We start from the raw sequence: 12,674 nt of genomic DNA, 5'->3' as shown, positions 1-12,674 counted from the left end.
CATGTTTCTAGTGTCTGCATAAAAATAGTTGATTGAAGTTTTTTTTATAAATGTTTTCCTGATATATTCCGTATATGAGCTGAAGTTTTCATAGGTGCAATGTAATTACTTTTTGATGTTGCAATATAAAAATAATTAGAATTTTTTTTTTACTTTAGTTTTAAGAGTAGAGAGTATTTTTTCCCAGTTTAAAATCTTTTAGGGGCCTTTCTGCAAAGATAGAGAACAGTAGCAGAATCTTAGAAAATAAATTTACACTTAGCTTATGCTTTTTTCAGAAGCTGAGGAAGATAGCCAGAGAAATACTATTTTTGTCGTAACTGAATGATTGCATGAATTTTTAACACCATGCAGAGCAGTGTTTTCAAATGCTATTTTGTGAAACAGGACATCCTATATGCTTCCTAAATGAGATTTTCAGCTACAAAGTTTTCAACTTTAGCATATAAAGTATTTATCTCGCGTTAGCCTTTCTGTTCTTTACTGTCATCTTCTTGTTCCCAGAGGAAACAAGAGAAGGAATGGGATTTTCATCCACTGGACTTGTCTGTGCCACTCCTGTTCAGTCTAATGAAAGATGGCCAGCCTAGAAGTTACTGCCCAAGCATAATGTCCCATGAAATGAAAATTACCCCTTGGAGGAGCACACATATTTTGCTCAAACTTTGATATAAAACTTTAAGTTTTGCATTTCCCAGTTTTTCTCTGTGTGTACTTAAGCTCATAATGCTGACTTTGTATTCTGGTAAGATTATTTTTCATTTTCTAATCATTTTAGTCTTGCTTTTTTCCCTCCAGTATTAAAATCTAATTTTTGTGTGTGAAGCTGGTGTGTAAAGTATGATTAAGTTAAATGGATTTATTCCTTTTAATAATGTAAAACTTAGTTTCAGGCAAACCAAGTCATCAGCATAGTTTTAAAAAAATGCTGTGAACCTTGGTATCTATTTTTTTAAAGCTTGTATGTACTGTAACATAACCTACTCTAAGTAATTATCATATATTATTATCATATATTAACAGTGGTTGCCATTAGTGACTGCTATAATTAAGGTTGCAAATCAGCTTCCATTATAATCCCTTGTTTTCACACAATCATAACTTGTCAAAACACTAACCTTTGGGACTAAAGTTTTCCGTGGTTGTTATGCTTAGAGGTAAATTTGGGAGGAGAGAGGAGGAAAAGGAGTTTGAACTATCCTTCTAGCAAAAGTCTGGTCTTTTTATGTTACAGGATTGAGCTGCATAGCAAGGAGCTTTATAGTTGTATCCAGGGACTAGAAAAACCTAGAAGAGAGGTTAAAGGATAAGGAGTACAGAACCGCCTTGAATTTTAATTGCACTTCTAATTTTGACTAGCCCCACTGTTATTTTGTTTTGCAGTATTTCTGCATAATGCTGCAAACAGTATGAGTCTTCCTTGATTAGCATTGATGTCCCACAACAAAACTACTCTATGTCAATTCTACCAATAATCGGATGACAATCAGATTACAAAGGTAGAGAAGAGATACCATGGGCAGTTGTGGATTCAGGATTCTAGTTGTGAATCCCCGTCCTCAATCTGATGCTGGTTTGGGGCGGGAACAGCTTCCCAAAAAGTGGGTAGACAATATAAGAAAATATTTACTGTGATTATTTTTCTAGCAGCAACTCCTAAATGTCAATAACCACTGCACTGCTTTCTTCTGGGTAGAAAATCACACATTCCTGTATCATTGCAGGTAACCCTGTGTGTAAACTTTTTATGGTGACCACTATTCAAAGCTTGTCTAAGTTCTCATTTATAGTATTTCTGGTATGACTTGACAATTTTATTTTATCGTATAAAGAGATCACATTTTAAGGCACGGTATAAGGGAGTGCTTGGGCAGGCAGAGTTGAAGAATAAGCTTTCAACCCTAACATTCATTTCCTGTGCTTGTTTTATCATCCCTAACATTACATTAGCACCGGTTTTTTGCATGGAATTCATTGTAAGAAATGGTGATTGGTTCTTCCCTCAGCCCTCTGGGAGAGTATTTTAATTAGTTTCTTGAGATATATGATAATAAACTGAAGTACAGTTGCTAAAGAAAAATTACAATTTTTGTTACATTCAGAATTTGCTCCTCCACTCGTCTGTCTGCAAACTGTTGCTAATGTAAACATCTTCCTTTATAAGATGTTGTGAAATACTACAAAGGTACAATTTACAGGTAAAATAAATTGTAACATGGACGAAAGTGTGAACCTTCCAAAGGATCAGGTTTTGGGAGACCTCATTGTCTGGAGAGGGTCCTGTGAGTCAGTGAGATGTCTTGCAGATGGTTTTCACATCTGGATTCTTTTTACGGTTGAGGTCTTTGATCTGAAAATGTTACAACTCTCCTATGCCCTGTGATTTGTCTGGCAAGATGAGTTATTTACAAATGCAATTGCTCTTCTGACAACTCAGTTTTGAGTGTGTAACTGCTGAGGTCCTGATCTGTAACCCACGAGGACTGGTGGTAGTCCTTTTATTGGTTTCAGTGGGCTTCGATTCAGATATTTGGACTTTGAAGAAACCCCCAGGTGGTTTAGGTAAAAAAAGGCTTTTTACAAACAATTATAAGTTAAAGATTTAGGATGTGGTGTGTCTGAAATAATTTGACAGTATTTCAAAGGCTTTTGAATTTAAATAAGTCTCTGATCTTTGTGTCTTTTCTTTTATTCCTCCAGTGGCAGATGAAAGCAAAGTTGGTTTGTTGGCCGGACACAAATTGGGTAAGCACTTCTCCTATTTTGGAGGAAAAGTCAGCAACTTGGAGATAGTACGGGCAGTAAATTAAATCAGCTTACAGAAACTGTGGTGACCGAAAGAGTTGCAAATTAAGGCATTACTTTGTATGCACTGACTCTGAGTTGTACAGTGATGAATTAGGGATTGTTCTTTGCCAGCCAAACAGTGCATGTAGCTGAGTCATTTGCAGGAAGAGCTGTAACTTTATTTTTCAGTGCAGGTGTTGTAAACTGAAGAAGATGCCTTTTCAAATAAGTGCAAGTGCAATGTGTCTTATGGAGTGTGGAGACAAACAATATACATTTTGAAAAATATAAATATTTCTTGCTTTTTCTTCTTACTCTGAGTTCCACTTCCATTACCAGGAATATTGAAGATAACATTAAAAAAAACTACAGTTTGCAAAAAAGAATGTCAAAGCTTTTCCTTTCATCATACTTGTGCAGTAGAAATAACTTGTTTCTTCTTAAACTTTTCAGGCCATAGTAATAAAAAAAAATTAGTCTATACTGCTGTCATTACTGTACCTACATATTAAATAAGGTCTGCAAACCACACCATGGTACTGTTCAACTTGCAGTTTGTGTATTAAAAGAACTTTCAAGGAAGTGTCACTTAAGATTGTAATTTTTCACAAGCCACAGATAAGGTGACATAAGAAACCTTAAACTTTCTAGACAACTCAAGTTATTCAGCAGTCTCTTCTGATGCTTGAAAACCGTGAAGTTTCAGGCTGCCCCTTTGTAGCGTGATTGCACATTGCCTTTTTCCACTCCTTTGATAGAACTAAAAAGGTGAATTCATGTAAAGGAAGGTCAACTGTAAGATTCCTGAATGTTTATGGTATTCCTTCTCTGTGCAACTGGGTGTACTTCTTTAGTTCTCTGGTGTGGATTTTCCTTATCTGAAGACCTTTTCATGAACTTAGCAGACAAATTCTTTCTTTCTGGCATCTTTCTACGTCAGTGAACTTCTTGGGTTTTCTTTCTGAATCGGGGGTAGTGCAGATGTCTTGTAACATTATCACTGCTGGGGAGAAAAAGTTAATTCAACCTTTTGTTTTGAGAATGTAAAAACTTCAGATGATCTTGTCAACTTGAAGAAGCTACAGGATGGCCCTTGGTTTTCTCCTGTGCAGAAAAATTACTGCAAACATTGCAATATCATGAAGTTTTCTAAAGATCAGTAGAATTCACTGCTATCAAAGAATATTGTAGGGAAACCTGGTGAGATCATAACTCTTTGGCAATCGCTTGTTATGGGTACATTAAGCTTTATAATAGCACTTTTAGGTTCATTTGATCTTTCTTCTGCACGCTTTTCCAGGTTCTTGAAAACCATGGCTTTGAAAGTTTTCTATTTGAAGACAACTACAAATTTTATGTGAAAATATGGATCCATGCTTATTGAACTTTCGCTTGTTTCCTTTACTTACCCTTCATAGACCTCTTACATGTACCTAGGATCTTTTTTCATTGACGAAATTCAGTGGTCAATAGATCACCTAAGGAATAGATACAAAGATCCTACAGGTTGGATTCTTTTCCCCCCTTCAGAATAAAAAGAGTTAGCTAACTTCTGAGAAGGTTGGATTGTAAATGATTTTTCTTGGTTCTGTCCACTTTAAATGCTGTTCAGTTACTTTTGAAAAATGTTCTCCCCTCTCTGTGTTCCATTTCCTAACCCTTCATAAAGAGAAATCAAACTGCAGCTTCAGCTCTCTCATTGTTCCATTCAAATGTTTATTTTAAAGGTTTGTTCAAGAACATGATATTCTTTTTCTCTGGTCCCTTTTTACTGTATGTTTTTTGGAATTACATATCATATACGCATTTTGCTGGCATTCAGTCACATCACAGAACCCGTGTTTTAACATTGTTCATTGTGCTGCCTTCCTATAGGTACCTTTTCCAAGAACACTCTAAGGGAGACATTGCAGCTTCTAGTGCTGGGAGCAAAACACCACTAATTTCTCATTATAGAACAGAGAGTTTCCACCCTATCCTAGACTTCAGGAAATTAAACTTATTTCTCTACAGAATTAATTATCACCTACCAACAATCAATGCAATTATCCCTTCTCTCCTTCAACATGACTTGTTCTATGAAATACGCAGTTGAGTAGTTCTCTCTAGGGAAATATCCTTTCTGTTCCTTCTGGGACAGTGGCTTTTCAAGCATATAGTCTCAGCTTTTGGTATAGCTACTGTATCCCTCGTATATTACATGTTATTCAGCAGCAGCAGGAGTTAGTAGTGTGTATTCATTTCAAAAAGTGTTATCACAATACTGCAGAAGACTAAGGCATTTGAAGGATCTATAGCTGAAGCCCCATCTATCTTCTTATGTATTGCACTCACAATCGCAGGAGGATTTATTTTTTTTGTTCCTTAAAAGGTTAATTTGATCTTTAGAAACATGTCTGGACACATCCTGAGCTTGTAAGCATGTTCTGTGGGAAGACGGCTGGAGACTTGTTCCTGTATTTTACCCTCACAGAAATGCATCTCTGACTTCTGGTTCTCCTAGCTGCCCTGTCCTTCATCCTGCTGGGTGGCAAACTCCAGCAGTGCTTACAGGTGTTCTTAGTGTAGCAAATGTTTTCCACAATCATAGAATCATAGAGTAGTTGGGGTTGGAAAGGACGTTAAGATCATTTAGTTCCAACCCCCCCGCCATGAGCAGGGATACCACACACTAAACCATGTCACCCAAGGCTCTGTCCAACCTGGCCTTTAACACTGCCAGGGATAGAGCATTCACAACTTCCTTGGGCAACCCATTCCAGTGCCTCACCACCCTCACAGTAAAGAACTTCTTCGCTATATCTAACCTAAACTTCCCCTGTTTAAGTTTGAAGCCATTACCCCTTGTCCTATCACTACAGTCCCTAATGAAGAGTCCCTCCCCAGCATCCTTGTAGGCCCCCTTCAGATACTGGAAGGCTGCTATGAGGTCACCACGCAGCCTTCTCTTCTCCAGGCTGAACAGCCCCAACTCTCTCAGCCTGTCTTCATACGGGAGGTGCTCCAGCCCTCTTATCATCCTCGTGGCCCTCCTCTGGACTTGCTCCAACAGCTCCATGTCCTTTTTATGTTGAGGACACCAGAACTGTATGCAGTACTCCAAGTGGGGTCTCACGAGAGCAGAGTAGAGGGGCAGGATCACCTCCTTCGACCTTCTGATCACGTTCCTTTTGATGCAGCCCAGGATAAGGTTGGCTTTCTGGACTGCAATACCACTGACAAAAGCACTGGAGTGCTGTATTGATGTAGCCTAGATGGCTGTTTCTGGAAAAGACCAGAGTTCAAGTATTTATGTGCAAGGCATCTTCTCCGAATCCTCTGAGGAGGGCTTTGTCCTCTGCAAACCTTCCTGTGTGCTCAGCAGTGGTGTTTCTGCATTCCCTAAACTCAGTTCCTGATATGAGAATTAGGAGCAGACAAATGGTGCCTCTATCATGAAGCAAAGAAGATCCCTGAAAATTCACAAAGGTGAAAAATCAGCAAACTTTAACTTAGTTTCTCAGGAACTCTTAGCTTTTTAGAAAAGCAGTTCAGGGCAGCTAGGAAGATATCATCAATAAGGAAGGGCAAGACTGTCTTAACTTAAATATAACCCGATTTGTATCAAATACTGAAATCAAGTACTGAATTCTTTGTGGCTATTTTTAATTTTTTTTTCCCTGAAAATCTTTTTTTGTGTTCTGATTTACTGCTTAGAATGCTTTTAGTATGTATTGACTGTCTGCTGAGGTCTCTGCTGACCCAGCTCTTTCAGATGATGCAGTGCTGGAGAAAAGCTGATGAGTCTTTCTTTATGAGCTCTGACATATTAATTAGCAAAATGGGCAAAAAAAGCTTTCCTATTTTTATTTTAATGTCACTAGACCATGCTTTTGGCTGGGGTTATGTTTCGAGACAGTTTTGAGACAAGATGAGTTGAAGATCTTATTTTCTTGCTGGCTGCTCCATGAGGAACATGTGACGGGGCTATGGATTAGTACTTCAAGATTGAATGATACAGGGGTACCTCTGTTACCAAGCTGAATTTGAATTAATGCTATATGGCAAGAGATAGGCTTAGGACCAGAGCAGGAAAAAAGCCCACTGGGATAGCTTGAAGGATGCTTCTGGTCAAGTTCTGCCCCTTACTGTTAATTTTGCTGACAGTGTGGTTACCAGGTTAATGTCCAGCCTGTGGGTAGCTTTAGTGTTCTGAGAAAGCTTGAAAGGTAGGTGTACAGCTAAAGCCTGCAAAGGTAAGGGCTTTGATGAGGTCTGAGTGCTGACATATCTGGTAGGCCTCAAGTCTGTACTGCTTCATGTATGGATAACTGAATTGTGGTTAAGGTGGGATTCAGATTGGGACTGGAGATATTTTGAATAAGGTAAGTTAAAGCTCTTGGTGTATCTCTGCATCATTTAATACCAGGATGTATTCTGCGTTAAATAAATTTTACTGAGGTTTTGTTAAGGCTAGGATGAGATTAAGATGATGTCTTAGGACCCAGGAGTGTTTGAAAAATTAGGGTTATTGGTAGATTTTTTTCTATGACCCACTGGAACAGGATATGGAAAATTCAACAGATAAAGCTTTATCATTACCTTCAGGAAGGGCTCTCCAGCTTATTGCAAGAGCCATAGTTGCAATGTAAGTCTGAGACGTTAAGGCTGCACTTACACAAGTGTAAGCTGAATGTCCCTTTTGGCTTTAAAATTGAGTGGCACAGGATGATCCTCATCTGTGCTCTGAGCCTCTATTGTAAGATGACTTCAGGCTGCCTCTGGAAGCTGTGTCTGCTACATCCTAACTCTTGAACCATTTCTAGGAAGTGTTTGTGAGAGCAGAATAGCTCTTATAATGCTTTTATAGTGCAGATGATTACATTCTAGTAAATTCAGGTGTACCCAGACGCTGCTAAATTTGCAAATATAAACATAACCAGGGAGGTTGGAACTAGATGACCTTAAGGTTCTTTCCAACTATTCTATGATTTTAAGAACTCCAGCTTAATTTTTGTGGGGACAGAGTAGGGTCTGGTGCAGGCAGAATCCAGCATGTTAAAGTTTGTTCTGGTAAAAGAGCAGACAGCAGACAAAACTGAAGAACTTTTTTTGTCCTTTTTTTTTTTTTTAGGTTTGTGGGGTTTTTTTGGGTTTTTTTTTTTGTCTTTTTTTTTAGCTGGAGGAATCGTGCAAATGTTGAGCTATTGGAACATCAGCAAAATCCAGTGGCTTATGTGTGCTTATGTAGCACAAAAGGCTCTTTTAATGAAGGATTTTGTTGGGGATTAATAGTTGGGTTAGGAAGGACTACAGAAAGCTTAGTGGATGCTGCTAGGCTTGTTTGAGACCAGTGCCATTATAGCAAGTTTGACTTCTGTTTTGCTTTTGATTTGCAGGTAGCACAATTACATTGAAGAGGTGTGTAGGGAAGTGGTGTTCTCCTCTCCTCATGCCAGATCTCATAATTTTGTTAAACAAGCCTTCTCACTGCTGTAGATGTCATTAAAGCTGAGCTTTCCAAAGGGGGCATTGGATTTAGTACTGAGTTCATAAGGATTTACATAGTGACTAGATCCACAGTAGAAAAGACTCCTGTAAATGGCTGAGCTGCCTGGCGTATGCAGGTGAAGTGCCTGTCCAAACAAGGACCTTGAACTGAAAGCATGTACTGTAGAGAACCTGACACTTATCTTTGCACTTCTGAGAGGAGAAAAAAGGTTGATTTTTAGTTCATTTCTCTTTGATGATAAGAGTGTAATACTTGGCTGCATCAGTCATTCTTGCAAGTGTGAAGAGGAATTGCCTACCTTACAGACTGCAGCATATGTTAGCAATACCCGTGTAGCCTAACCTAACCTATGTCTTGGGTTAGGTACTGGAAGCAGGCAAACTGGCGGCACTGGAAGCTGTGCTTGAGATTTTCCCTTAGTTCAGCCAATGTGGTGCTCAGTGCTATTTCAGTTTGACACAAAAACAAGTGCAAGTATCTTTCTGTGATGCTGCAATACCCCATATTATCCATAATTCATGACTCTTTAAGCTTTGAATCATTAAGCTATGGGTTAAGTTTGATGCTTGATTGCTGGGAATATTTTTGCAAGATTTTTCATCTTTTACTGTTACCTTCACTTTAGGCTTCTCTCCCTGGATTATTCTTTTCTTGTGATGGAGGTGGTGGTATTATTATTATTGATATTATCATAATCATCATCAACAACTTTGGTTGTCCAAGCAAAGTGTTTCTTTGAGCATATAGTTCCAAATAAATTGCTGTCATCTGAGAATCTGTATTGACCCACACAGCAAGAGTCCTTTTTTTCTGCAGGTCACTTACAGAGTTAATGTTTTCTTCTATACTTATGTCTGGTAAGGTCTAAAGTCAAAGATGTTACATTCAATCTATTATTTTATTGTGGCTTGTAAGGATTTCTATTCCAAAAGTTAAAATGCTTAACTTTCATTGAATCTCTGCCTTCTGTTGTACATTTTCTTATCTTCAAACACAGCTTGTTTAGTGAAATTAGGATGATACGTTAATTTACTTAGTACTCTATGCCAGTATGGCTTTACTACCTTGTTTTTAGTGCACTTTTTATTTTTTAATGTGTTAATAGTTTTCATGTTATAGATTGTTCTAACCATCTACATTGGTTAGAGGTGGGGGTGGCAAGGGGCCTCGTTTAACATTGCCTACTTGCACAAGAACCAAAACTGTGTTTTGACCAAGCCTGTGGGACAGGACAGCACAATACTGAACTGCTGGGCTGCAGGATTTTTTCATGTCCGAATGGTCAAAGTCTGGAAGTCTGTAGGAATAAATCCTGAGCCTCAGCTTTCATGAGCTGCCTCTTAAGAATTAGTGTTGAGATAAATGGTCTTTTGATTTTTCTAGTATTTAGAGTGCTAAATATAATGTATGAATGTTTAGTTGGAAAACCTAAAAAAGTATGAATGTTTAGTTGGAAAACCTTTCATTTTTCTGTTGGAACTTCATGTATTTTAACCTGTCAGAGATAGGAAAGTGTATTGAAACAAGATGAAAACAAAATTAGAACTTGAGCAAGAGAAGCTCAAACTGGACATCCTGGATATTGATTATTTTTAAGAGGCTATTAAAAATGGGACTGATGCAGCAATCATATCCCGCCCCCACTGTCAAATGATGTGTATTTCTGCATGTGTAGTTTGATGTTACACCGCCTCAGGAAAAGGAAGGCTGGACACTTCAGCTCCTATGCTTCAAACAATTATTCTGAATTAACAGAACTTGCTGTATTGTTGAATTTGAGGAAAGAGCAGTTTGTTGATCAAAATCTCTTCTGAATGCCAGGCTAGTGGTCTTTACAGACCCCCTTGCCTGCCAGGCCTGTGTGGTTGATAAACAACTCTCATGGATAAACCTAGTTAGATAGTTCTCCTCTATGGAGAGAAACAAGCTCTCAGTTTTACTCTGAGAAGAATCGCTTTATGCCCCCACTAACTCGCCAGCTGTAACTACTCTTTTGACGGCTTTTTTTCCCTTGTTTTTGAAGACTTTATTAGCTGTGTGATGATGATTGTTGTGACCCCTTTTTTGTTAGGTCCTGAGAAAGTCATGTGTTGATAAAAATCCCTCACTTGAGGGTGCAGTTTGATGTTACTATGTTGATCTAAATCAGCTTGCTGCTGCCGAAAAAAGCAGTCTTAGTCACCATACCTCCTACCCACAGCTGCCTGGTTCCCATTACTTCTGTTATTCCAGTCCCACAGCTTAGCTGGTGAGGCGGTTGAGAGAGCTAAAGCAGCCAAACACTAAAACAAGACAGACAAAAGTGAATAGTGCTGGGCTTACCTCCTGGAACCACTCATTTGAGAGAGGCAAGCTTCTGTGCCAGTATTGGAGAAACTCAGCAAGTGGATGGATGGACATGAGAACTATGGCTTTTAGGGGCAGCTGTCTATTAAACCACTTTATCTGCTATGTCAAACCATACCCTTATTAAATTCAAATGCCAAACTTACACTGATTTTATTTGGTTTTTTTAAAGACTTTTAGTTGCCATGGATAAAATTACTTCCCAGTGGCAGGAGCAGGGAATAAAAAAAAGGCAATAAATTCTGCAAACTGAAGAAGAGCATCCCTGCTGTCTCATCCTCAAATTGCAAGAATCTTTTCTTAAATCACTTATTCACTTTGATTTTATGAACTCTTTGTGTTCTGTGACTGACTCTTAGTGTGCATTGTATTAAGTGATGGCAGAGCAGTGCCCATTGATCCTTCTTTGAACTACAGTTAAAGTGAATAGATCTGATCTGCTGAGAACAATAACAAACTTGCAGAAGAAACCTATTTCCCTCAAATGTTCTTGTGTGAGATTTAAGATCTAGAGCAGATCTGAACATAGACCAACTGCAGTACGGATGCAAATTCAAGGGTCTGTGGTTGAGATTTTATAACATAGCATAGTTGATTTAATGTTTTCCTGTCTCCTGAAGAAGATCCTATGACTCCCTTGTATTCACAAATGCCTAGCCACATGTTTCTGCCTCCTTTCTGTCTATGCCAGCATTATTATTGTTATAATTCTGAGATGAGCTGTTAGGGGGAGCTAACCTAGCAGGAAAATAATTCTGAAAAAAAGAATAGTATTCTTCTGGTTTAACCAAGGGAGCAAGAAAAAGGAAGTTCAGGAGAAGAGAAAAATGATTTTGTAACTGGCAGTTTTTGATCCTGGGATCAGCCTGAGCTGAAGGAAGTTCGCCAGGGTGGAGGGGGTAGAGAGACACATCTGAGGAAGAAAGCGTGGATGAAAGAAGATTTGCAGATCTTCAGAGATGTCTTTGTGCTGAAAGAAAGGAAGTGGGGGAGCAAGTTTGAGTGTCTCTTTCTTATCCTGAAGACTAAACTGAAAGTGAGTTTCTGAGAGGTCTATTTAATGGCCAGTGAAACTTGGGTTTGTATTTTTGACTGTGTGGTATTACTTGCTGTTAAAGGGCTATGGCTATCTTTTAGCTTTTCTGAGGCTGCAAAACACTGGGTCTGGTCCTGTCCTAAGGAATGAGGAAAGATTGAGAGCAGTCCTTGGGAGCAGCTGAGTCTGACAAGCAGGGTGAAGTTTTCATAAGTGCCAGATTGAGTGAACAGGCAGCTATGACAGAAAGGACAATTTTCCTGAAGAACCACAGGGACTGGCTAAGGTTTCTTTCAGTCCAGCTGATCATGGAAAGCTGCTCAACCAGAGAACAAATGATCTTGTAAAAGCATAAGTTGAGTAGAAGCTTTTATTTCATTCTGCGTCACCCAGCAAATGTGAATTTTCTGTGCTACCCAAGTGTGGTAAAACAACCGACAGGGGCTTCAACAGGAAAACCCTTCCCATATTCCCACTCAAAAGTGCATGTACATCTACCCAGAAGTCCTGAACGATTTGGACTTCTCTGTGAAGGAGGCTTGTGCCCTAAAAGTGTACCAAAGATTGATATTTCAGTTTGACCCTCCTGAAATAAAAATTAAGAATTCCTGCAGATGGGAAGTATACAGAGCGCTCCTGTGAATGCATAGCTACAGAAATGGCTGCTAAAGCTGTGACATTAAGATTATTACAGCAAGATGCTGGAGAGTGATTCTGGGTGTCAGGGATGCCTCATTTTTACGTGTGGGTAAACTTGGAGTGGAAAGTCTGGATGGCAGTAATGATGGCCTTTTCTCGGAGGAGAAGGCCTGGTCTGGCAGATATCCAATCTGAAGTCTTCAAAAATAAACAACAGAGGTGAAAGATTTACTTCTTTTCCATCACATCCCAGCAATATGGGAATTATGCATTATCCAGTATGAGTTGTTGGCATCCAGGGATTGCAAATCAACAGCCTTTTTCCTTGGGGAGTATTCTTTGCTCCAGGAGCAGAGAAAGGGGCAGGAACTTTGT

The 12,674-nt window shown here is 38.9% G+C and overlaps 1 protein-coding gene across 1 annotated transcript in view; it reads left to right on the top strand.

The window, feature by feature from the left end:
- The window catches only part of PARD3B (par-3 family cell polarity regulator beta), a 416,125-nt gene that overhangs the window by 236,924 nt on the left and 166,527 nt on the right, over positions 1-12,674 (top strand). The window contains exon 16 of the mRNA XM_030485475.1: positions 2,701-2,745. Within this exon, the coding sequence (XP_030341335.1) occupies positions 2,701-2,745 (45 nt within the window). The remainder of the gene's footprint in view (positions 1-2,700; positions 2,746-12,674) is intronic.

The sequence above is a fragment of the Strigops habroptila genome, chromosome 5 (assembly GCF_004027225.2).
Source record: "Strigops habroptila isolate Jane chromosome 5, bStrHab1.2.pri, whole genome shotgun sequence".
NCBI classification, from domain to species: Eukaryota; Metazoa; Chordata; class Aves; order Psittaciformes; family Psittacidae; genus Strigops; species Strigops habroptila.
Note: the sequence above shows the minus strand (reverse complement) of the source record. Positions and strands in the feature narration are given on the sequence as shown.